Source organism: Lampetra planeri, chromosome 1 (assembly GCF_965212315.1).
Source record: "Lampetra planeri chromosome 1, kcLamPlan1.2.h2, whole genome shotgun sequence".
In the NCBI taxonomy this organism is placed as follows: domain Eukaryota; kingdom Metazoa; phylum Chordata; class Hyperoartia; order Petromyzontiformes; family Petromyzontidae; genus Lampetra; species Lampetra planeri.
In genome coordinates, this window is record NC_136107.1 from 7,631,214 (window position 1) to 7,657,850 (window position 26,637).

A 26,637-nucleotide genomic window follows, 5' to 3' on the forward strand; every position below is an offset into this window, starting at 1 on the left:
TTTTCACTCACCGTGTGACACAGCATGGCGGACAAAGTCCGATTTAGCCGTTCGACCATACCATCCGTTTGTGGGTGGTAGGGAGATGTCCGTATCTTTTTAGTTCCAAGAGCCGCGCACACTTCCCCCAACAATTTAGAAGAAACATTTTGGCCTTGATCTGTGAGGAGCCTCTCCGGCGCCCCCTTGTCCATAACATACCCAAATAGAAAGGCGTCTGTAATGGACGCCGCTGACTGGTCGGGCAAGGGCCAGGCCATCGGCCAGCGGGAGAGGTACTCCACCCCAACCAACAAGTATTTATTACCTTTAGCGGATGGCGGGAAGGGTCCCAAAATATCTAACGCCACCAATTCATTAACTCGAGACACCTGAATAGACTGTATCGGCGGCACATATGGGTGTTTAGGTGGCTTCCGCCGGGCACAATCGGGACACGCGCGAACGTGACCGACGACATCTGTTGTCATGCCGTGACAAAAGTAATCTCACTGCAACGTCAATAGGGTCTTCTGCACCCCCAGATGTAAGAGCGTGTCGCAATGCAGAGTCCTAATCAATTCGTACCGCAAGGATGCCGGTACAACCAGACGCCAGCGTTCCTGTAACCCTTCCCTCCACATCAGCAGACCATCGCGGAGAGCGGTTTCCGGCGTACCCCCCGAACCCGGTCCCCCACTCTCCTTCGCAGCCCGATTCCGTAAGGTCACCAATGAATCGTCCAGCATTTGTTCCCGAATCCACACAGCCCTTGGAAGATTCAAAATCCCATCAGCCGGTCCCGGCACCATTGGAGCCTCAGGCACCTCGACCACCATCGCAACAGGCTGAGGGGGATGCTGGATCGGCGCACACCTATGCGTCCCGGACGCGCACGCGCAAGGGGATCGCTGCGGCAACCTAGAGAGCGCGTCCGCATTCGCGTGACGCACCCCCTTCCGATGGTGAATTTGAAAGGAAAATTCTTGCAGCGTGTCCAACCAGCGCGCCAGCTGGCCGGATGGTTGGTCCACCTTGAGAGCATACTGCAAGGCCGCATGATCCGTGCGCACAATAAACGAACGACCGTAGAGATACGGTCGAAATTGGCGGAGAAAGTAAACAATAGCCAAAAGTTCTCGGCGAGTGACGCAGTAGCGGGTTTCTGCGGGAGACAAAACCCGGCTACCGTACGCCACCACGCGCTCCACACCACCTTTGGACTGAGACAACACGGCCCCAATGCCCGTGTCACTCGCGTCCGTATCCAGAATGAAGGGGTGATCAAAATCCGGATAATCCAACGTCGGCGCCGTAGCCAACCGATCGCGCAGGCCTTGAAACGCCGCCTCTTCTGGCGGTCCCCAAGCAAATTTCCGTCCTTTACCCGTAAGGAGGTGCAAGGGCCTCGCGATCGTCGCAAAATTCGGAACAAACCTACGGTAATATGAGGCAAACCCCAAAAACCGACGCACATCCCCCACCGTGGCCGGGGTTGGCCAGTCACGGACACACGCTGTCTTGTCCGGATCCGTGGCCACCCCGTCCGCACTAACGATATGCCCCAAATAGCGCACGGACCGTTGCAGTAGGTGACATTTCGTAGGCTTAAATTTCAAATTAGCGGAACGCATCCTGGCGAACACAGCCTCCAACCTCAGTAAATGCTCGTCAAATGTGCGGCTGAAGACGATAATATCGTCTAAATATATCAGACATGTCTCCCACCGCAACCCCGTTAATACCAGCTCCATCAACCTTTGAAATGTGGCAGGGGCAGCATTCAACCCCATCGGAAGACAATGAAATTTAAATAACCCCTGCGGCGTACGGAAAGCAGTCTTTTCCCGCGAGGACTCGTCAAGGGAAGCTGCCAGAATCCCGAAGAGAGATCTAGCGTCGAAAAGAACTTCGCCCCCGACAAGGCATCGAGGGAGTCGTCCATACGCGGCAGGGGGTACGCATCTGCCACGGACACTTTATTTAATTTCCGAAAATCCACACAAAATCGCAATTTCCCGTCTTTCTTTTTAACCAAAACAACAGGCGCGCCCCATGGGCTGTTAGATGGAGATATTATGTCCGCAGCCAACATGTCATCCACTGCCCCTCGAACATGATCTCGCTCCGCCGGACTCATCCGATGCGAGTTTAACCGAATAGGGGCAGCGTCCCCTGTGTCAATATGATGGGAAAGCAATGAGGTGCGTCCCAAGTCCAAATCGTCAGAGCTAAACACGTCAGAATAACTCAACAATAACTTACGAAGCGCGCAACGTTGGTCCCCGGAAAGGGAAGGATTTTCCCCACACAATTCGGCGATCCAGCGATTATCTGCGGCCCCAGGGCCCGAAACACCACCAACCATGACCTGGCTGCCCAGATAATCCTGTGCCGTAAACGCCGTAGTGGCATGTGCCACAACCGTACCAGCCGGCACACACACATTTTCGGTACTTCCATTAAGCACCTGCAAAAATGGCTGCTGGTCCGGCCGGACAATAGTTTGCGCCCAGACGAGCGCCGATCCGCCCGTTATGGTGGCGGACGGCGACAACAAAACCCCAAATGCACCTTGACGACCAGGCACAGGTTTCCAATATCGCAAAGGGATAAGCATCTGTGAGCCAGGTGGAATGTCCACAGATACCTCGGACAGCGCCTGCACTTGGCCGACCGGAGCAGGTCGCCCCCAGGGCGACGGCAGAAATGTAATTTTACGACCCCCCGGTAATTCAATGCAGTTTTCATTAATTCTAATTAGAATGGGCATTTTGGCCAGAAAATCAGTTCCCAACAAACAAGGAACTGCAAGGGACCTCGAAATTAACACAATTCCCGAGGCCGACACTCCCCCGATAGATATATTGGCGTCCACCTGGCCCACAATGCTCATGCTACCCCCGTTCGCAGCGACGCAGGAATCGTAAACCGGACGCACGGCCTCTGGTGGGATGCCCAACAGATGGAATATTACATCCGATATAATGGTCGCGGACGCTCCGGAATCCACTAAAATACGCACATCAACCCCCTGTATAGAACCAGGTACAGTGGACGAACCAGTAGCGGCCGCGACGACCCGCCGTGCCAATTTACGCCACTGCGTTACCGAGCGACATGGCCCAGTCGATGGCCTCTCGTTATTAACAACACCCGGATCGCGCGACAACGGTGATGAATGAGGTGTCAAGCCTTGCCGGGTGTCTGGTGTGCACCGACTTGCCTGTCCTGGAGGATCCTTCCGCGGCGCGTCCGCTGTCGAGGCCTCCCAGCAGTCCCTGGCGTAATGGCCCTTACGACCGCAGCGGAAGCAGTCGATGTCGTTACGCCGCGCCGCAGGCCCCCCGTCCCGACGCTCCCGCGTCGGCGGCGCAGATCGCGGCCCCGGCCTACTGCGGGCCGACCACTGAGCAGAGGCGGCTGTCAGCTCCTGCGGGCCCCCCCCGTCAGGAACGTACACCGCCTTCTTGGGATCCCAACCCACGGCACCTCCCTCGACGATGGGCCCCCCCGTCCACGCCGTGACTTGCTTCCAACGGCGCAGGTTGAACTGGGCATCCAGACATTTAGCGGCCGCCCGGGATGTCAGCTTTTCGTGGCCACACACCGGCATAGGGATCCCCAAATCCCGGGACAGCTCGAGCATTTTTCCCAAAATGAGAGGTTCAAGTAGGTCAGGCTCCGTCTCCGGGTATGCGGCCATGGCCAACTCCAAGACAGCACCCCTGTATGCCACCGGCGACTCCTCGGGTGCTCGCTGGCGTTGAACAAACCGGCGATGAGCATCATCCGGTGGCTCGTATGCATCTGCCATCTCGTCGAAAACTCCTCTCAACGTTTTCTTCTTCTCGGCCTTTATAGAACGGAAGAATCTCACCGACTCGTCGTCGAGAAGAGTCGGTAGAACCTCCAATGCCTCAGCGTCAGTCCACCTTGCAGAGCGTACCGCCGCCAAAAATCTGCAGGCGAAAGCACTCCAATCACCACCGATGGAGAATTCTTTAACGGTTGTGAGATGACGACTGCGACTCCTTGTTGCGCCGTCCTCAGCAGATGACTCATGACGCGGCATATTCAAAATGGCGTCGCATCGCAACGTGTCCAAGATGGCGGCCTCCTGCCGCGGAGAGCGCAAGATGGCGGCTTCCCGCCGTTCTTCCCCTGCCACGCCCAAGATGGCGTCTTCGTGCCGCGTGGCAGATGGCGCCGACAGCGCAGGCAAGGCGGCGGCCTGCAGACCACCATCGGCCCTCCCCAACGCCGTCCTCGGCGTGACGAGCTCGCACAATTGCGCCAGCACGATTTTCAAGGTCTCCAGCTGCGCCCCCATCTGTCTCCATCGTAAGTCCGCGTCCTCCGGCGCAGACGGGTCCACCGACGCGGCGACATCTTGGACTCCCGGACCCGTACTCGTTCCCGCACGGATCTCCTCCTCCATCGCAGGCAGGTCCACCGCCTGAGGAAGGTCGTCGTCGTCGGATGATGTAGCAGATGATGGCGCAGGAATATTCTTTCTTCTGAGCTGTTTTGACATGCCGTTTCACTTCTGACACCAGTGTAATAAAGGACTCTTTCACTGTGTCTGTCTCCGTTGTCCTTTATTGGGTTCTTTACACTTGTCCCACACGGCCCTCGCTCAGAGCCTCCCCGCTTGGCAGCTCGACAGCTGCCGTCGCTCCCGTAGCCTTTCTCCACTCCGATGCAGCTCCGCTGCAGGTTACCTTGTGCAGTCCTCCGGCTGCTCTCACTGCAGCTCCACCGCTGCTCCCTTGCTCCGTCACCGCTGGCCGACGGTGCCGAGTCTCACCGTGTGGCGATCTCGCCACTCTCCACTCTCCGCCCTGAGTGGCCTCACTCTGTCTATTCCCAAACTCTCCTCCCGTCTCTTCCGGTTCTCTCCCTTAAGACCTTACCCCTCTCTCTCACGTGACCTAACCCCTCCCCCCGTGACGTCATATCCACGAGGCCGTTTACGCCCGCATTACACAGTTACTAAAGAACAGTCACTACACTTGGACACAAAATAAAAAAAATGCTTTACGCACACACACACGTGGTCACAACACTATACTAAACAATAAACGCTTGCACAGATGTTGACTATACGAGTGAGGCACGCCGACTGAGACCGAGCATGGGAGACGATTACCCACAATCCCGTAGCGAGAGAGAGAAGAACCATCGGCTCAGTTGTGATCACGTGACACTCGGCAGACAAAGCGTATACTGTACGTACTAATCGTATTGCAAGACCTCGCTCGTTTATCAAGTAAAAATGTATAAATGTTTTGCTCGTCTTGCAAAACACTCGCAGACCAAGTTACTCGCAATCCAAGGTTTTACTGTACTTGTTTTGATTTGGCAAAACTGGAATGGAAATATTGATGAATTACACAGTCTATAACAAATTAACCTTATGGCGGGACCCCGGGGTCCCATAAGCCCCCGGCTCTCGCATAAACTGCGTTGCGACGTCATTTTATGTCTGAAGGCGAACGATACGGCAATTTATTCCTCTCAACGAGCTCTACATGATGCGCTAATCCAAGTTTAAAAGTTTTGTTTATGACTACGGCAATTTTGGCAACGACGGGTGCTTGGTGAAGAACGAGAGGACTGATTTCTGGTGGGTCGCGGCGTTTATGTGCGAGGTGGGATGGAGTCAGGAAAAATACATTACTTACGATTTTGACTGACGTTTATTCGGGGCCCCGGGGTCCCACCATCAGGTTCAAATGGCAAAAAGCCATTACATATTTTTTATGGAAATACCATTTCTACCCCTCCAATGCACGTATCTCTGAATACAAATTATGGGTTAAATCCAAGAGCTAAAAATCACCGAAAATTTGGATGAACGCACAGTGTACACGTTACTCACCAAGTATCATTATCCCATGTCCTGTGTGTTACCTGTGGCGTGGTTGGCCCCGACCATGCGTCCACGAATGAGTCCTTCGCGCTTCTCATTCCGAACCAGCTTAACTTTATTGGGAAACTTCTCCTTCAGCTCCTTCTCCAGCCCTTCCCTCAAGTCTCCTGCAGAGCCATGCCGTGAAGCACCACACACGCGTACATTATTGCACGACACCGTGTCACTAGTTGAGTACTGAGTGCCAGGGCGGTGCATATTATCAACGTTTCAAACAATCTATATATAAAAGTAAAAAATTGTCTGTTTGTGGTTTTGTTTGTGAGTTTGTGTGTGATCGCGCGCTTGCGAACGATTTGCCTCTCTAACAGCCAGGTACCACGCCGTAAGCCCCGCGGTGAGAAAGTGCTATTCCTTTTTCACCTCTGTCAACTTTCAATTAGTTTAGCGATTGAGTGCGATTTGTGTGATTTCTTTATTTATTTATGACGCATGCACGACCATACCAACTCACACGCCTTTGATGGGGGGAACGGCCCATGCCAAGTCACACGCCTTCGGTGGGAGTGAAGGGGACATTTTCGTTCGCGTTAAAAATGCTATTAAAATACACTAAACGCTGACGTTCATTCTTCACTGTATGATGTCTCCCCCACCCCGATGCGTGCAGTTATTACTACTATACAGTCGCTAGATGCTACCAATATCTTCTAGATTTGAAGCTTTCGTGACTGCAAGGATTCATATTCTTAGGTTTTTTCGGTAAAGTCACGTAGGTAAAACATCAAAATTAATAAAAATAAAATAAAATAAAAATCAAGACGTTTCGGTGGCAACACAAGTCTCCGTCATCAGGTGGGACCGTCACAGCCGGATTAGCTGCATCAAGTGCTGCATCACCTTGATGCAGCTAATCCGGCTGTGACAGTCCCACCTGATGACGGAGACTTGTGTTGCCTCCGAAACGTCGTGATTTTTATTTTATTTTATTTTTATTAATTTTGATGTTTTACCTACGTGACTTTACCAAAAAAACCTAAGAATATGCTACCAATATCGGCCGTAGATATTACTGCAGAGCAGCCGGGGGAGATCGTGGCTGGGGGGGGCAGGGGTAGCAGCCCAGCCCCAGCCTGCCAAGGTGCCACCTCGGCTGGCTGGCCAATCTAGGCGAGGCCGGAGGCTCTGCACGGGACTAGGCCTCACCACGCCACTCTGTCAGGTGAGTACTTTGTGCTATAGAGTCGATAAATACTGCGATAGTCAGCATGTACTACTGTAGTGATAGCAGATTCCACCAAAGTCGGTATGCACTGCTGTAATCATAGCAGGTACCACCACAGTTGGTATGCACTGCTGTAATCATAGCAGGTACCACCACAGTCAGTACGCACTGTTGTTAGATTTTTAAGAGTAGTTTTGAAAAAAAATTTTGGCCCGGGTAACGCTGGGTACTAAAGCTAGTAAATATTTACTAGAGAGAACGTGACATTTCCTACACTCAGCAGAGACAGATATCAAAGTGATTTCCTGCTCAAATGAGCATTGAGGGTGGTGCTCATCTCCTGTTTACAGGCCTGCTGAGTTGGTGGTGGAAATTCCAAATTCCTTCAGTGGGGGCGAGTTTATCCATAGACAGCCACTGTCGACTTCCCCACAGTGGTAGTTATTTCATTGACCCCAGAGGGTTCATGGGTTGAGTCAATGCCCAACTAAGATTTTAACCCTCCGATTGCGAGCTGCCCGCTCTACCGTCCCATTGTTTGTTTGAGCAGGAGACTTCATTCGACAGGAGAGTGAGTGATGGATAATAAGCTAGAGAACAAATACAAAAGCAGAGGCTCACCAAGGTCGCTGAAGTCATCTACGAGCAGCACCTCGTGCAGCAGGGCAGGAGGCGTGCGCTCTGTGACGCTGTGCACCGTGCGCATCAGTGCCGATACGGCCTCGTTATAAAAGCAGATGACCACGCTGGCCGTGGGCAGCTGGGCTGGGTACGACTTGGTCGCACACCTGGGGGCATCGGTGTCCATTCAGGTAGGAACATCCAACAAGGACACGTGCATTTCATAAGCCACAAAGCTTCAAGCATTAGTGAAATGTTTTTCATCATAAAATACGGTGCGAAATAAGTTTAAACTACATACAGCCATGACCAGTTTACTGCTGGATAAAGGCCTCCGCCAAGCTGCTGCAAGGGATATAACAAGGTCGGTAAATTCTATCCATTGCTTCCCTGCTCTGTGTCTTTTACCGTGGGTGCCGTGTGTCGGGGATGGTGCGGTGGGGGTCCAGGCGGTTGCTGATGAGCAAGTTGAAGGCGTGCTTCTGGTAGCCCAGGTCCCGGGTCTCCTGGTCCTCTCGACTGTAGATCATACCTGCTCCACACAAGCAGGCAAAGGCAAATTACAGGTGTTGTGCACGAGTATCTGTTATGAAAGTCTAAGTCCACACCGATATGTAGTCCATGGTATTATGGTGAAACTGGCCTTTGTCATACCAAATTGGAAATGAGCACCAACCCAGGCTCGTAAGAGGAGGAATTAATTGACTGAATTCATAACGCAACCAGCAGAGCCGGTGCATCACGAGGCAATGTCACATTACTACAGGTCTCAATTGTGAATTGCTTCTGAAACATGACTTTAAATATCTGTATTGCATACACTGTATCACATAACATAAAATAATACGTTTTAGCTCTGTCAATCCACTACTGGATGAGGGCCTCCCGACACCTCTCAGGAAGAGGTTGTTTGACCATACCTCATCGTGTTGGTCAGCGTGGGTTGCTAAAGGTGGGTGGAGGCTGTCCAGGACCAGTTTAGATATCATTAGGACCGATGTAAGCTGTGGCCGAGAATCAACCTCGGGTGACCCAGTTCATAGTGCAGTGTACTAACCACAGCACCACCACTCTATATTGTCGTATACAAAAGCAATGGTCTAAGTGTTTTGACCAAGAGAAGAATGTTCGTCACATCACAGTTATACCGATTAGGCCTAAATAAGTACATAACCAAATTTTATGTGGTGGTTATTTTTTCTGCATCGGTTGGTAACGAGGCTGGGGCCATCAACTTGGTACATTTTAAGAACCCAGGTTAAACGGCTGAGCTTGGATTCCAACTCAGGATCTGAGCAGTGCCTGTTCAGCACTCTGATCCCTGATCCACTTAACCACCTCAGCGCAAAAAAATGTAATTTCAACAATGTGCAAATGCCAAAGCACTTTCTGTGCTGCTTTGGTAAACCGTTTTACTTGTGTAATGCGAGCGTATGCTGGGGGCCGCCGATCGGTGGGGTGGGCTTCGCCGCCTCAGCCTCTAAGTCAATCAGGTAACAGGAACTATCGGGGTTAAAGTTCAAGGGCGGAGCCCGGGGGTGCTAGTGGGTACCATCTCGAGAGTTCATGAGGGGGTGTGGTGAGAGGCGGCGTCTGGGTGACGCGGAAAGGGGTTATAAGGAAAAGCCGGAAGGGGCTCGTGGTCAGTGGGTAAGGTCAGGAAGCGGGGCCACGTCCCGGGTCTCCGCGAGCCATCGGCCACGAGTTGGCGCGGAGACGGGCTGCCAGCGGTGCGCGGGAGCGAGAGAGAGAGCGGTGCGAGTGCGGGACACCAGCCCACATGGCGCGACGTGGGGCGAAGGAACTGTGTGGAAGAACGCGGAGCTGTCCAGCACGGGAACAAATAAATAAAGAAGACAGTAGCTTGTCGTCGAGCTGATTTATTACACTTGTATTAGCAACCCACTGCACGAATTCAGCAAGCACTATAAATCTGACATGTTATCACTACAGCAATTAAAATTAAAATGTAAGGTGTCTTTAATGGCTGAAAGGAAATAACACCTCATCTTCTGAATGAGCCTCGAAAAACAATAAATTATAACAGCTATCTTAAAGTACACCAATGCATGTGTAGTGATTTCCACGGAGGCACACACTTGAACTTGGAGGCAACACCTTTATTACTACACCCCAACAGGGTAACTACATTACACAACGATATAGGTGGTAACTACCACGGTTAACTCAGATCCCAACGGGATAACGACCAATCTGAGTTAGGTCAGTAACGTACTGCCTGACTCACGATGCCGAAAGGGATGACCGCAGAGCGAGGAGACGTAGCACCGTGGGTTGATTCCTGAAGGCAGCCCGGATCGGCGCTCGGGACTTCCCTTTTATTCCCCTGAGCGTGGCCTGGCTCCGCCCTCGGCCACGCCTCCTAGATCCTACTAGAAGCTTCTGGGCCTTATGTCACGTGTCCCTCTCACCACCCCTTGGCCTCCCTCGCTACCCTCTCCTGGTCACGTGCCCTCTCGGGTTCACCCAGACTGTCATGTCCTGAAGTGCCCTTTCTGGCCGTCACGAGAAGCATTGCCCTCTCTGGCCATCACGAGAAGCATTGCCCCCTCTCGCCTGCTTCTATGCCATACACACTCTGGTGCCAGAGAGAGATGCTAACATGCACAGTACCACTCTTCTTCCAATAGCTAGCGCTAGACGCCATAGTGACTGAAAATACGTCACTGCCAGAGGTCGCAAACGGGTTTTGATTCCTTACCCGTACCCGGCCGCACCAGGGTCGCAAACGGGTACCCGTACCCGATACCCGGCCGGGTACGAGTAGCCGGGCATCGGGTAGAGTACGGGTATCGGGTGTCCGATTGCGACCTCTGGGATGAAGCCATGTTGCAGGCGCAGGTGGGTTGATTCTAGGAACTTTAATTGTGAGAAGAGACAAGACGTTGGGGAAATGAGTGACAAACGGTTACTCACCAGTGACTCACGGCCTACCCGTACCCGTACCCGGCCGCACCAGGGTCGCAAACGGGTACCCGTACCCGGCCAGGTACTGGTAGCCGGGTATCGGGTAGGGTATCGGGTATATGGCAAAAATATGAACGATTTCTGGATATTAATTTTGTTAACCTTCCTATCCTGGGATTTATTTTCACCCATAACCATTATTTCTTAAGAAGTGATAACCATTTGTGAATGTTTCAATTAAATATCCAATTCCTCTAATGTATTACCACTGTCAAGGACAACCTGGAAAGCACTTGACCAACAACCTTTTATTTCTGCCCACAAAATATTCTGTATGAAGCACTCATCCTACTATTTCCTGTCTCTGATGTACAATAATTGTTCAATACCACATTCATGAACACTGTCCGGACTCCATCCTGGATTTGAACCCAGAAAGTCTAGAGTTCAAATATTTTTAGGAGTCAGTCATCCTACCAGGCTCAAGAAAAGGAGTCATGTTTTCCCCCCAAGAAACTGGATCAATCGCTGGAATGTCGAATTTCCAAATCTGGCTCAAGAGCCACAAATTGAGGTGAGCATCACCCTAAATAATGCCCTTTGATCGGGAACTCACCAACTTGTTTAACTCATGGTTCTACTGTATAACATGGGCCACAGACTTTGGACTTTGTATGGGTACATTTCCACAAGGGCAAATGTCTCTCAATACCAATGTTGCAAAAGACAGCTCAGAAAGAAGAGATTTGAATTCGGACCTTAAGGCACAGCGGCCAATGAAACATAGGTGATGGCTAGTACGATTTTGTTTAATATCAGAATACGTAAACTAAATTAACTGCATGAAAGGGCAAGGGGTGGGGAGAAAGCTACTGTCCTGTAAAAACAGAGAAAAAATGTCATTGTGACCACGAATCGTGATCATCAAATGGGGTGTGGGGTTCTGGTTGTCGCAGAGCATATGTCGATCTCATTGGCTGCGCGAATGTAAACAAGGTTGGCGACGGGTGCAATTCCTCGGCACTTGCGTGTTCTCACTCGTAAGCGTTTGATAGATTTTTGGATTTTCTTAAATGTTTTGTTAGAAAAAAATCGACAGGTAAAAAGGGCGCTATAATGTATATCAGCGTTCTACAGGGTAGTGCTAAGCGTGGTCCGACTCAATTATGAATGATCTAATGGACAGTAGAGGGCAGAAGGCGGCGAGTGAATCAGCCGAGCAGGCAAACCAGGCGGAGAGACATTGAAAAGGCAGAGGGAGCAGTGGAGGAGGAGGGAGCGACCTCCCACAGTTCAAAGGTTACTTTTGAGTTGCACTCGAGACCTGGGCTGCTCGAGTAGAGAAGTGTACAAACAAGAGAGTAGCATTCGATGTATGTTAAACTTATTTCGCACCGTACGTAACCAACCGTGCTAATCGGAGGTGCAATGTTGATACAAACTCGAGCAATAGCATTTAAGATCTTAAAAGTAGTGAGGGCAGTCTTGTAACGAATTTAAGCCTGAATTGGGAGCCAGTGAAGGGAGTAGAGAATTGGAAATACAATATTTGTGGGTACGAGTCACAAGTTGGTGCTGCACATGTCCCGTTATGTGTGCAAAGCAGCTAAAACAATATTTAAACATGCCTGAATCATTTATTTCCACACACAAAAACAATCCCACAGGAAACTTAAAGCAAGGCCCGAAAGTTTAAATACCACAACCGCTATCTAAATAAGAATACCTTCTGTGCAACAACGTAGTAGCCTAGGCTAGTGTCTCATCCAGGACAGCTCCTAGTCCCGAAGGTTCAGTCTCAACTCTCGTGATGCGAAAACTCCACATAATCCACAATGTGATCCACCAATCCCACCCCACAGAGCACCGGATTACAGGCGCGTCTACCTCGTGTAAAAACACCACGGTATAAAGTTACCAAAATGCCAAGACATTTTCCAAAGGTACTATTTTAAGATTTTCAGCACCCTGCTCAATACAGTGCTCGAACAGTAATTCCCAACATTTTATATAAGCTCTCAACTGTCCCTGCAAACAACATACAGCTGCCATTATTAGCCAACTGTTTCTCATCGCTAATGTCAGCCAATCCCTGACCTGAAGCAAAACCAAACTCACATTCATCAACAATGCCTGAAAAGGAATATATGATTTTATATATTCATATATGATAGGCTATAGATTTAACAGAAATTTAATATTATTACTGAAGGCTGGTAACACTCCTACAACTCACAACTTATTCAAATAAGTGCCCTGTTGGTATTTTAATAAACTGAGTAAAGTATATTCTTGGTTCTTTCGGTAAAGTCACGTAGAAGGGAAATAATAAAATAATAAAAATAAAACAATACAATTCTCACGACGTTTCGATTGCAACACAAGCAATCATCATCAGGTGTGAAACCACAGCAAGAACATTTTGTGGTTTTCACACCTGCTGACGATTGCTTGTGTTGCAATCGAAACGTCGTGAGAATGTTATTGTAAATTTTTTCTTATTTTATTATTTCCCTTCTACGTGACTTTACCGAAAGAACCAATAATATGAATCTCTGCAGTCACGAAAGCTTTAAGCTGAGTAAAGTATTTTATATATTGTAATAATAATTGTCTGTCATTGGATCAAATTTGTCACATCTTGTTTGGACTTATTCACTACATCCAGATAGAAAGGACATAAGTGTGTCATTCTTGCGAATAGGGCATATTTTATCCATCCTATTAACTTAAAACAAAATATATATATTATATTTGAACAAAACAGTGAGTTATATAAGCATTAAATGTATAGTATATCCATAATTTTTGGAGCCAGTTTGGACTTGCACAAATGTAGCAATATTTCCCATGTTGCCGTTAACATGCACTCTTACTGTAAGTCATTACAAAATAATTTTGTACAACTCACAGCATTTTTCAATTTAGCTGTATCGTATTTAGATGCTACAAACTCCATTAGAGTTACCATGACAATTAAAAACGTAAACCAAGAACTGGGAGAAATAATGCGTGAAGAAGTTTTAACCAAAGGTTCTCTGAGTGCACACTGCCTATGGGCGTAATGACTGCTTGAACCCATGTTTACATCGCCGTGGCCATGCTCCAACACGTATTGTGCAGTGCATGAGTGAGCACTAGAGGCCAATTTAAAATCGCCGCCTGCCACAGAGGCATTAAGGCAGGTGCAGAGTGCTCTATGTCTACAGGAAGACAATTCCATTCATTTGATTGCTTATACATCTGCTACTCATGCAGTGGCCGTCCTGTGGATAAACTGACCCCAAAATAGGAATTTGGAAGTTCCACAACTGGCTCCATGCCAATAATCGAGATGACCACAGCCCAACTCTCAACAGCGTATAGAGGGGGCTTTGACTTGACGAATGCAATGGTTTTGAAACCTATCTAGATACAGTGCTTGCTACTCTGTGTAAAGGATATTACATAGTTGCTGCTCGTTCATACGTGGCCTAATGAGACAGTGACTTCAGATTATCGTCATATGGCATTCACCAGGATATACGCAAGAAGGTTTGTGTCTGTTTTACAGAAGCCACCTGGACGAACTTTGAGCCTTTGGTCTCGTGATCTCATGGTAGGTGCACGGCGCTGCAGTGTTCCCACCTCGTCCAACCTCTCAGACAATACCCGCCGTTTATTAAACACATTCCTGCAGAGGGAGCTGGTAGGAACGTTGGGTTGCTCGGTTAATGGCCAGGGTCAACGGCGGCGTGGTGTATTCCGCAAATATGCCCGACTGTGAGGGCGGGCACAAGCCGGCGTGAGTAGGTTAAACGTTGAGTTTTATAAGGGCACCACGGGGTGACCAGCCCCACCCCTCCCACCCCCCACCCAGCCCCTCCTCACCCAGCCCCTCCTCACCCAGCCCCTCCCTGCCCACCCAGCCCATCCCTTCACGACGGACACAATAATCCCCTGTGGGCTGGTGTAACCAGAAGGTTCCTACCAGTAAAATTACTTTGTCAATCATTTCAATTCCATTATCTAGACTCACAAAATCTAATCTCTCCATTATTTACGTAATTATATGGCAGTATACAAGCACACTGCTCTTGTAACTAAATTCCACAGTTTAAAGTTTAAGTGTTCAGTTCTGTTAACAAGTAAGTTATTGCTCTTAGCACGATTGTTTCCTTCATGTATTATAATATTTATTTATCGAGAAAAGTTAGCTAATTTAAAGATAATAATAAACTCGGTGCTTCTAGGAGGGCCCTTTGTTGGGATGTGAAGACAATTTCTTAAACGATTAAAACTGTTTGGTTTTACCAGCCCACTGAGCTGTATAACTCTTTTTCATAAGTGATCTGGCCACAATTGATTACCCAACGATGTGGCTTATGTACATATGTATCTCAGCCAAGTACTCTAACGCATGTTTACCATGCAAGGTAGATATTGAGCATTAAACGTGTTGCATATGTAAAAAAATGAGAGCACGCTGAGAACGGTGCAACTAACGTTAAGTTATTATAACTTTAAGTTGCTCGAATGTTCCCAAACATAACCTCGAGTTGTTCTCAAAGTTAGTGTTTGCTTGACATTCCACTGTCAGTATTTATCCCACTTGTTTCCTGAATTTGTTTTGTTTAAAAATACCCAACTCCCTATTTTTTTACGTTTTGTCAAAGCTGCTTTTGTTTTGTCCAAATGTATAGAATAAGAGTAATTGTATTTTCACCACACAGGGGAAAGGGCACTACCGTGGATGTTTTGAACAACTAGTATTATTCCGGGAAAACAAATCGAGAAAAACTTAAACCACTAGATCGGTGAGTGGGAGAGGCAAATGGATTCGGTTGCAAGATATAGGTGGCAAAAAAACGTGTTATTGGTACAAGAGTGATTGCACGAAGTGAAAAGTCAGTAGCTGTCCAAATCTGACATGGAGATGATCACAAAACAGCTCCAAAGCAGTTCGTTTTTTTTTACCTTCACACTCCTTTGACTCTCAGGCTGCAACAGAAACTGCTCACATGGAGCGATTCACACCGTGCGCTGAGTGCACGGGCGTTCCCCTTCCCTAATGGTGGGTGTGATGTGCGAACCCTGTTACGTTCAGAAGCGCACGGCAGAACGTGCCCATTTGTGTGTACGCAAACCATTTATTCTAGTAAATAAGTAAAAACAATGAGTAACAAGTGAACTTTAGCTCTTTGTAGGGCAGTGAGCTTTATATTGCTCTAGTAAACACATTCCCACTTTGTAGATGCCAAACAAGAGCACCCTTTTGGCAACTGATTGGATATTGGGGGCAGGGGGTTTAATCCGTAATGAATAATTAGCTTGCAGCTGAATAAAATGAAGCAATCTTAGACAAAAGGATAGCAAAACATCATAACGTTGAAAATGTTGACTTCATGAAACAATTATATAATGGCTTTCCCGAGATATAGGCTCCATACGTAGACACAGTAACAATGCTATGGGAGTCCTAATGCATATGTAGTGACATATGCAGGTATGGGTGCGCTATATAATAGCCAACCATAACAGGGGCGTAACAGGGCTAAAGGTCAGAGGCGGGGATCAGTCGGCAAGCTCCGGGAACCTGCACAAGAGTTCTAGAAGGGGGCGTGGCCAGAGGCGGGGTTTGTCTACGCCGAGGAGTATATAAGAGAGACGGGACCGGAGGTTCGGGGCTGTCGTGGGGGTTCGGGTCTTGGCTGCCATCGGTGTCTTCGCCGTCATCTCTTCATCGTCTGGCCGTATGGCCGATCTGCTGTACGGTTCCCATCGTCAGCCAGCTATATAATTATACGCCGGCAATCGGGCTGTATGAGTGGATCAGCTATACGTAGCCCAGTGTATATGTCGCTCAGTGATTCTGCCTGTAAAGTGTGAGAAATAAACAAGGAGCCCTCTACACGTCGTGTCTCAGAAGTCCCTCACTACACATACACACAGCCAACATTAACTCATCTCTGCTGGAGGGTCTGGAGCTGCTGGTGACCATTCCACATTCTAATGTCAGGGGAAAGTCCATCCATCTAGTAACCTTTTGAATAGGAAGGCAAGTGCTCTTAACATTCCCTGGCACACACCATATGCATACACCACTGAGCGAGATAGAGCAAAGGTTCTCAAAATGTTGCTCGACCCCCAAAGGGGCCTCGGCTGTCTTGACTCCCTTGAACGAACAGTCTGGTTTTTTTGTATTTGAGATGAGGAAATTCCTGACTAGCTGGTGGGGAGGTGAGAGGGGCTGTCGAGGAATGAGGCGGGGGGGGGTATGAAGCCAAACTAGCGGATTGTACTGCGCATGTTGCTCTGATCCCGCACAGCCCCCTAATAATAGGCCTCAGACCCTAGGCTGATAAAGGGCATACATCTGGGACGCATTTATTAGGAAGCCGCAGGACATTTGCGCTTTTAAATCTAGATTTAAAATTAATTTCTTGTGAACTGCTTTTTGTGTTTAGTTTGCTGTCCTTCCCCCACACCTCCGATTAGCATGGTTGGCTACGTACGGTGCAAAAAAAGTCCAACATACATAAGTAAAAGTATATGGGACAAGATAGGGCAATTTCATGATTCACTGGGATATGCGTTTGTTGGAAAATGAAAACTGTTTGACCTGGTCCACCTCAGGAGAGGTTCTATGGCTTCAATGGGTGGGTGAGAGTGATGTCCTAAGTCATGCATTATCATTACACCAAACAAGCCCTCATACAAAGTGACAGACATCCAAAGATGAGAAGAGTGTTTACATATGAAACCCATGTCATGTCCCATTCAAGGGCCACACAATCTACAAATCAGGTCTGCTGGTGCCCACATAATGCACGGCTGCTGGAATGTAGTAGCCATGTAAAGTTATTTCATTCACTATCTGTAAAACAGAAGCTGCATTTGAAACACTATCTTTCATCAAGAGTTGTGCAGTGAGAATGCATGTTGGGTTGGATGCACTGTGAGGCAATGCTGTTTGAAGGATGTTTCCATGGATTTTTAAATAAAGTCACGTACGGTTATGTAACTGTCATGTGAAGAGCACTAGCACAGGGTATCCCAAATGCCACCATGATCCAGCCCTCTCTGTAGGACACAAATATCCAGACAGAAGATTTCCGTGTTAATTTCAATAAATGAGAGGTGACAAAATGGCTCCGAGATCAGAGCACTTAATTGGGCACCGTTGAGATACTGGGTTCGAATCCAGTGTATATTATCAGTGATGTGGTAGAATTACAAAGAAAATTAATAAAATGCTGAAAAGTGTGTAAAGAAACATGGAGAAGTGGATGCTTGAAATGACACTGAGTGAAGAGGAACACATTGATTATGGCTGGTGGGCTAGGCTAATAACGGAGACAAATGTGATTCAATCAGCTAGTGTGTAGAATCTCGATGGACTGTACATTGCAAAACCGTGAGATATGGTGAAGGACTGGGGGGACCTTAATCCAGCAGTGGATTGATCATTGCCGATTATGACGATTACCCCTTCCTATTTATGCATTACAAGCCGTTCTATAATTCTACCAGCGTAATGCATGTGTAGTGAGTCCAACTGAGTCGCAGACATTGTCTTGGGAGCAACACTATTTATTTCACCAACTCAACATAACATAACACAACCTACACTTGGGTGTTGAATGCCCATCTAACCACGCTACGGCAGAGCTAGACATGGTTCGCTATCCCGGCCCGGACCACAAGCTGGGTCCCGGACCGCGTGGCTAGAGGCTTCTTTTACCGGACGTGGATCTTCTTCACCAGCAACACAAAGAACCCCGAGCCCCTCACGGGGCCCCGTTATATCGGCCCGGGCTGGGGTTGGCTCCGCCCCTCGCCCCGCCCACCTTCTAGATCTCTCGAGCTCTTTCCCGAAGGCTCCCGAGAGCTCTTTTATACCACGTGACCACCCAGCGGCCCCCGTCAACCGGTGGCCCCCCTCCAATATCATCCGGTCACGTGTCGGCAGGTCAACCAGCGTATCATGCCCCAATGTAACCCTGGCTGGCTGACACTCCCTCTCGCTCCCTCACTGGGAGCCCGCACTGCACACTGTACGTGGTGCCTCCACGCTGACTCGCGCTCACCCAAGCCCCGCTAGGGCTGGTACTACGCCCAGTAAGCGGGCTACACATAATGCCAACACATTATCCGCAGTGGCTTCGTAAGCCACACAGTGACATTCACAGTCACTACACATGCAAGATCTTAATTAAGACAAACATCCCCTTTCCTTCTGCAAGGTGAATAATACTGAAAGCAGCTATGAGCTGAAGAGTGGAAAGTAGTGTTAGCATCATGCAGATACTTAGTCTACCCAGAAATAAGGTGTTCCTGCCACACGAGCAGGCACTTCGTTCAGGTCGAGCTGACCTAACACACGTCCACACCAGCTACAGATACTGTATAATAAATGGCTCCGTTGCGCATGGCTTGGATGTAAATTCCCTGCTGCTGGGCTTAAAGTGGCGTGCACTCCATGGCACCCTGCTCCTCCGATCCGAGTACCAGAATTAATAAGAGCCAAAAAAATCACATTAACAAATATGCATGTGTACACGTGTAGAACGGCAAAAAAACACTGGCAAGTCTGATTGTGATATTTGAATCCTTTTGAGACTGGAATTTAAGAAGGAATGTTTATAATGCCATGTGATTACTCGTGTGTGTTCATGAGCAAGCCAGAGCCCACCAAATGAGCAGAGAACAAGAAATGCATTGTTGTTACTCAGAAGTCTAACATTGCATTATTGTTTCGGCTTATTGGCCGTGTGCTAATTGAATACAATTTTGATTTTTCTTGTACATCGTGGGTGAACCGTACATTTTTTAGATTGTAATTACTGATCAAAATATCCCTTTGTCAGTTTCACATTTCACCAGTCTTTTAAAGCATAACTGTATTCTACTATTTTGCCCCTGCAGTCAAGTCATATGTGTGTGTATGCCCTGCTCATGCAAGCCTTTTATAATTATCCCTGCTGGGGACAATGAGCAGCTTTCTCGGCAGTGCAGTGAAAGTGAGCCTGTACGTACAGCACTTGCTCCAGCTGATGGCTCGAGCATAACCAGCACGATTATTGCAAAGGGGAAACAAGCAAGCAACATCCAGATGTCATCACAGCCAAGGTCTCTACACCTTGCCATCACCTCCTCCCTTCTGCCAGAACATGCAACCTTTGCACAATTGCTGATAACGATGTTGATGATCATTATGTGCTGATGAGGATTATACCCGTTGGTGTTTGCTGCTTCGAGACGACATGCAGCAGTGTGAGTGTGATGAAAGCCCAGCGAGGATGACTGCCACAGCAAGCTCATGAGCAGGAGTGTGATGAATTGTGGCATCACAGGACTGTCAAGAAAGGTGATGGTGCAGGAATACCTTCATCCAGCAGTGGATAGAAAAAGGCTGCTGATGATGTTACTGGTAATGGTGGTATTCATGATGGAGATGGAGGAAATGTTTATGATGATGATGATGCTTATAACAATAATGACATTGATGGCGATGATGGTGATCACGGTATGGCACATTACACTTTAGTTATGTAAATTACCAGTCACCTCCCCTTGTTTGTATGTATTTGTAGTGGATTCAACTGAGTCGCAGACGTACTCCTTGGAGGCAACACATGTATTAATACCAACACAAAGGGATAACTTCCCCTTTACCAGATAACAACCTATGGTGGTGGACCACCAGTCTAACTACACTAGTCAAGCCCCGGCAGGTTTTTGAACTCGCAACTCCGTGGTTTAATGTGCTCAAAGAACTTGGTTAGTTTTGGGGTTGTTCCTTCCATTAACTACTTGATGTGGGCATGCTGGGTTGTGGATAGGCTGGGATTACTGGGCCACTTACCATTGAGACTGGTGCCTACTCCACGATCAAACAGCGGTATTGATCTGACTGCGGCCTGGCCCAGCACTGGGTCACAATGATGCACGGTGCATTACAACTCTGTTCACCCAGTGTAACCAATCAGTGTATTCATGACTCAGGATCTACTGAAAACAATAACTGGTTCCCAACTTGCGGAATCAGTAAGCGATTCTGAAAACAGTTACCGTTTAACCAACCCTAATGAAAAGGATGCGAATTGTAAGCGGTTAATTCAAATGCAAGTGTCTCCCTGTTCAAATGAGCCTTCGAACGCGTTCATCTGTTGGCGGTCACGGTTGGAAATTCCACATTCCCCTAGACTCTAAAATTGACTCTAGAGGAAGACAGATTTTTTTTCCCCCATGAGATAATTACCCTTTACCAGATAACAACCTATGGTGGTGGACCACCAGGCTAACTACACTAGTTACACTGGGAGTAGCTACAACGGACAGGACCCCGGCTTGGGTCCAAGTCCACGTGTTGGTGACTCTTCTCGGACGTAGAACGTAGAGCTTCAGGATAACAACAGAACGCTGAACCCCGGTCCCTCTGGAGACCCGATTTATATCCTCACTGGTCGTGTCTGGCTCCGGCCTTGGCCACGACCACCTTCTCGAATTCTCTAGCAGGATCTCGCCCCGACACGTGACCACCCCTAGCCCCCACTTGGGGCACGTGCCTTCTAGGGTCAACCAGATTGCCATGGCCTACATTAACCCCATTCAAGGCCGGCACTCTCACACCCCTTCCTATAGGGGACAGCACTGCACGCCGAGCGTGGTGCCACTCCGCGCTCTCTATCAGCGCTCACCGAGCCCCTCTAGGGCTGGTACTACACCCACATATACGGGGTGTCCGCGTTGTAAATACATCGCACGCCGTGCCTCTGTAGGGATGTCGCTACATATTTAGAACTGCATTCACACCGTACGTAGCTAACCATGATAATCGGATCAGAGGAGTTACTTGGATACTATTATTCACATTTATCATTGGTTAAGCTTCCCGCAGAAGTGATACCCGGAAGCGTTACATTCCGATTTGTAATGCAGCATGATGCAGCATGATGTAACTCAGTTCGCTCTTGCAAAAGAGGCAGTGCTGTTTCATGACTCAATGGGTTTATTTCATCTCCTGGCTAAAAATAGGATACAACAATAACCCAGATGTGGCCACAAATTCCTATCCGCAGATATCCACATGGATAATACAGCTTTACACACGTAATAGGAACTGTAAAGAGTTCCACCAATACTACCACAATTAAGGAGTTTCACTGAAAGTGCACTTTATGAAGTAATATCTTAAGGTGAAGATATGCTGTCTTGACATCAGTCACGGGCAGATCAGATAATGTAGATGCAGATAATCAAGTAGAGCTTAACTGCATGGCCGAGCACAATAGCTATGTAGTCACGCAGCCTTCCCTGTGTTGAGAAGAGAGGTCACAATCCCCAAGCCTGTCGCGATGAGCAGTGCATTATCATTGGATATCTCAATTACATGTGAATATATTCAAAGTTACACTGCATCTGCCCGAAGATCAAGGCTGCAACAATTATTTTTATTAAAAGTATTCTCCGATAATTAATTTTATGAGGTATTTGAAAAAGTATACGTGTGTTACATAAAGTGTCTGCGCGTATAAATGAGCTTTGGGTGGAACTTATTTCCACTCTCCTGATTGAGAGGCAATTTAACTAAAGGAGAACCGCTGATCACTCCCCACAAAGTCGTAGCTGAGGGGCGATGGACTAAGTCAAGCCCCGACAGGTTTTTGAACTCGCAACTCCGTGGTTTAATGTGCTCAAAGAACTTGGTTAGTTTTGGGGTTGTTCCTTCCATTAACTACTTGATGTGGGCATGCTGGGTTGTGGATAGGCTGGGATTACTGGGCCACTTACCATTGAGACTGGTGCCTACTCCACGATCAAACAGCGGTATTGATCTGACTGCGGCCTGGCTCAGCACTGGGTCACAATGATGCACGGTGCATTACAACTCTGTTCACCCAGTGTAACCAATCAGTGTATTCATGACTCAGGATCTACTGAAAACAATAACTGGTTCCCAACTTGCGGAATCAGTAAGCGATTCTGAAAACAGTTACCGTTTAACCAACCCTAATGAAAAGGATGCAAATTGTAAGCGGTTAATTCAAATGCAAGTGTCTCCCTGTTCAAATGAACCTTCGAACGCGTTCATCTGTTGGCGGTCACGGTTGGAAATTCCACATTCCCCTAGACCAGGGGTCGGCAACCTACGGCTCCGGAGCCGCATGCGGCTCTTTACGGGCTGCTTCTTGACGATATGTACGTATGTACAGTATGTACTCAGATGCATTGCGGCTCTTGAAATACTGAATTTTGTACCGAATTGGAAAGAAATGGCTCTTCTTGTTATTTTGGTTGCCGACCCCTGCCCTAGACTCTAAAATTTACTCTAGAGGAAGACAGAATTTTTTTTTCCCCACGAGATAATTACCGTTTACTTCCCACATAGCTGTTTCCGCTTATTGACACTTAGGTGCAAGGTGGTCTGTAATACGACCCATAAATGAAATTAAATATGCTTCTGTGAAATCTAAAACCAACAAGGAAAACTGGCAGGTTGTTTTTGCTGACAAATACTGGGTAATAATATCTCACCGACAGACTTTCAAGAAAGCCATTAGGCAGGCTATAACACGAGAGATACAGGTGGGTTTTGTATTCACAAAAAAGGCTCATCAGCATGGAATACCTAGCTAAGGACTGTCATAAAAGCCCAAAGGATAATGGATGAGAAGAGCTAATTAATGTGTTACTTTAAATATGCAGTAACAATGGCAAATAATATTTCGATAAGATTAACCAAAGTTTAATATATTATAACAGTTAGTGGTGATGCATCACGTGGCTGGTGCTTGTGGTTAACTTTCTTGTTTCATGATTGGGAAGTTGGTTTAGTTCAGAATCCGTATTTATACTGGAGGAATCCAATGTGCTATAAAGCTCTTTTTCACAGATGTCCAGTATACCGGAGGAATTCGATGAGCTATAAAGTTATTTTTTACAGACAGTTGATTCAGCCGCCATCTCCTCTCTACAAAATCCTGATAACCACTATTTCGGAGGGCAATATGTTACTGATAGAATGGCCCCAAAGAAAATTTGAATTTACAATAATGGCTATGGGCAGGAAAAAAACACCACGAAAGGGCCATCCATTTAGTAGTTACGCAAAAATCTGTCAATTTTACCCCCCCCTTCCTGTACGCACGCGGACTTTTTACACCCCCCCCCCAATCCTATAGAACGGCCGATATTTAATCCACGCAGAAACGAACAAGGATTAATAATATTAACGTGTTTAAGCAAACAGACAGTCCACCGATGGCTGCATTTACTACTATAATGAGCCAAAAATGTCTTTCATTTAATTGAGTTATTTTCATTTATGATTATTTTATTATAATTTTTTACCTACGTGACTTTACCGAAAAAACCTAAGAGTATGAATGCTTGCAGTCACGAAAGCTTCAAATCTAGAACCAAGAATGTCTGTTTGTGTGTAACGTGCGTGACGTCACTCCACATGCCGCACCCCCCGTCATTAATATTCATGAGCGGGTGAATTTTTACACTCCCGCAGAAGAAGGTTGAGCGGAAAGAACAAAAAATTATCGCAAATTCGTTTTAAGTTTGACGTTTCTTTATTGAAAGTGAATCTAATAAATAATTCTACGCAGCAACAAAGTGGATTTGGTGTCTTTATTTATTTCTTCATCACATCTTTGGTTCTTTCGGTAAAGTCACGTAGATAGAAAACATATAATAAAAAAGTAAAGTGAATAAAAATAAAAAGAGTAAAAATAATCAACGACAAAAAAACACTAATGTAGACTGTAGCTTGGTTCTTAATCGGAGTGAGTGTACTGGCAGTCTATAATGTAGACTGTAGCCTGGTTATTAAGTTTGGTGAGTATACTGGCAGTCTAATGTACACTGTAGCCTGGTTCTTAGCCGTCGTGGTTTTTGTTTTTAATTATATATATTTTTCTTTTATTATCTTTAAATTACTGAAAGAACCAAGGATAAGTCTACATTATAGACTGCCAGTACACTCACTCAGGTTAAGAACCAGGCTACGGTCTACATTATAGACTGCCAGTACACTCACTCAGGTTAAGAACCAGGCTACGGTCTACATTATAAACTGCCAGTACGCTCACTCAGTTTAATAACCATTGCTACAGTCTACATCATAGACTGCCAGTACACTCACCAGCTTAAAAACCAGGCTACAGTCTACATTTTAGACTGCCAGTACACTCACTCCGATTAAGAACCAGGCTACAGTCTACATTAGTGTTTTTTGTTGTTTATTATTTTTTATTTGTATTCACTTTATTTCTTATTATTTTTCTATCTACGTGACTTTACCGAAAGAGCAAATAATATGCATTCCTGCAGTCACGAAAGTTAAGTCAAATTTTCTTCAGCACTTAGCACTAATTTAAGTTTCTACATTATGGTAAAATAGACATAACTCGTTTATTTTCCAGATATTGTATCGACTTCCAATTTATTTAAACCCCAGCAACCGAAAGCAGAAGAGAATAAAGTATCAGAGCAGTGAAGTACAATTTTTTCGTAAATATTACAGCTTCCGTCCTAGGACGGGCAAACAAGCTGGTTATTATTATCGAGGCTTCACCCCCTCAATGCGTACGTACTAAATGGATGGACCCTTAGTCTGGGGCGGGCAGAGAGAGAGAGACAGACAGACCCACATCTTCATTGGGTTCAAATTAAGCTTGGAGCCAGGGCAAGAAGGCCAAGCCAGAGCAGAGAGAGAAAAAACTTCTTCATAACCAAGGACACGAATCCTTATGGTCCGTGACCCCCACCGAGTAACGGCGCTCGGGGGTCACGGAATAAACTCACAACCACGACCCCCAATTTCGATTTAAAGTTTTCGTGACTGCAGGGATTCATATTCTTGGTTCTTTCGGTAAAGTCACGTAGAAGGGAAATAATACAATTATTTTTTAATAATAAAATTTATTTTTTTATTTCCCTTCTACTTGACTTTACCGAAAGAAACAAGAATATGAACGACCCCCAACTTCGCGTAGGCAGCCAACACAGTGACTCTGCGGTGCAGACACTGAAGCCCCCTCCAGAGAAACGTGGAATTACCACCCTCGCTCCAGCGCATGCGATTGAGCAAAATCGCAATCTCTAAACTTGCGCCAGGGATCGCGAGCGGTAGCTGAAACCCCGTGGCGGGTTAAAGCCCCCCTGACAATACGGTGAGATACTGTTAGGTTTTTTCGGTAAAGTCACGTAGGTAAAAATAAAAATAGAAATAAAATAATAAATCACGTTTCGGAGGCAACACAAGCTTCCTTCATCAGGTGTAAAAAGGCACAGCAAAATAACTGTAGTGGGAGTTATTTGTGATGGGGCATTAATAACAAATAAACTCCCACTACAGTTATTTTGTTGTGCCTTTTTACACCTGAAGGAAGCTTGTGTTGCCTCCGAAACGTCGTGATTTATTATTTTATTTCTATTATTATTTCTATTATTTATTTCTATTTTTTTGCAGTCACGAAACCTTCAAATCTAGAACACGGTGAGAGATGACCTCTGACCCATCCGAAACCGAGCATCTTCTTGTTTCCACTGATCGTGTAAAAAAAAGAGAGCTGACCTCTCGCCTATCCGATACCGTGCAAACCCAGCAGCACGACGATGACCCCCAGCTCACCCAGCTCAGAGGAGCCCTGCTGCTGCTGCTCCTGCCTGCGGCCACTGCCCCTGTGCCCCTGCCGCTGCTGATGCTGCTGGGCCCTCCGAGCGTGGCCGTCCCCACCCCACGCGGCCTCCCGTGGCAGCTTGGGCTGCAGCCGCCGCCGACCGCTACCGCCAGCCGCTCCCGCAAGCGCCTCGGACTCCTGCTGTTGATGATAGTGCTGATAGTGTTGTTGCTGTTGTTGTTGTTGCTGTAGTGGGCCCGGCTCGGCGAGGCGCATGTAGAGCACAATGAGCAGGGCCCAGGCCAGCGATGTGGCCAGAGAGCCGTAGCAGAAGCAGCGGTGCGTGCGACGAGCCATGCCCGCACGCTGCTGCTGCTGCCGCTGGCCGCGCT

General features: G+C 47.3%; 1 protein-coding gene across 1 annotated transcript in view; it reads right to left on the minus strand.

Annotated features, from left to right (window-relative positions):
* Positions 1 to 26,637, minus strand: part of GALNT11 (polypeptide N-acetylgalactosaminyltransferase 11) — a 43,794-nt gene extending 17,157 nt beyond the window's left edge. Inside the window, exons 1-4 of the mRNA XM_078618471.1 lie at positions 26,257 to 26,637; positions 8,109 to 8,232; positions 7,701 to 7,867; positions 5,896 to 6,021 (exon numbers count right to left, since the gene is read on the minus strand). Of these exons, the coding sequence (XP_078474597.1) occupies positions 5,896 to 6,021; positions 7,701 to 7,867; positions 8,109 to 8,232; positions 26,257 to 26,602 (763 nt within the window). The 5' untranslated portion in view covers positions 26,603 to 26,637. The remainder of the gene's footprint in view (positions 1 to 5,895; positions 6,022 to 7,700; positions 7,868 to 8,108; positions 8,233 to 26,256) is intronic.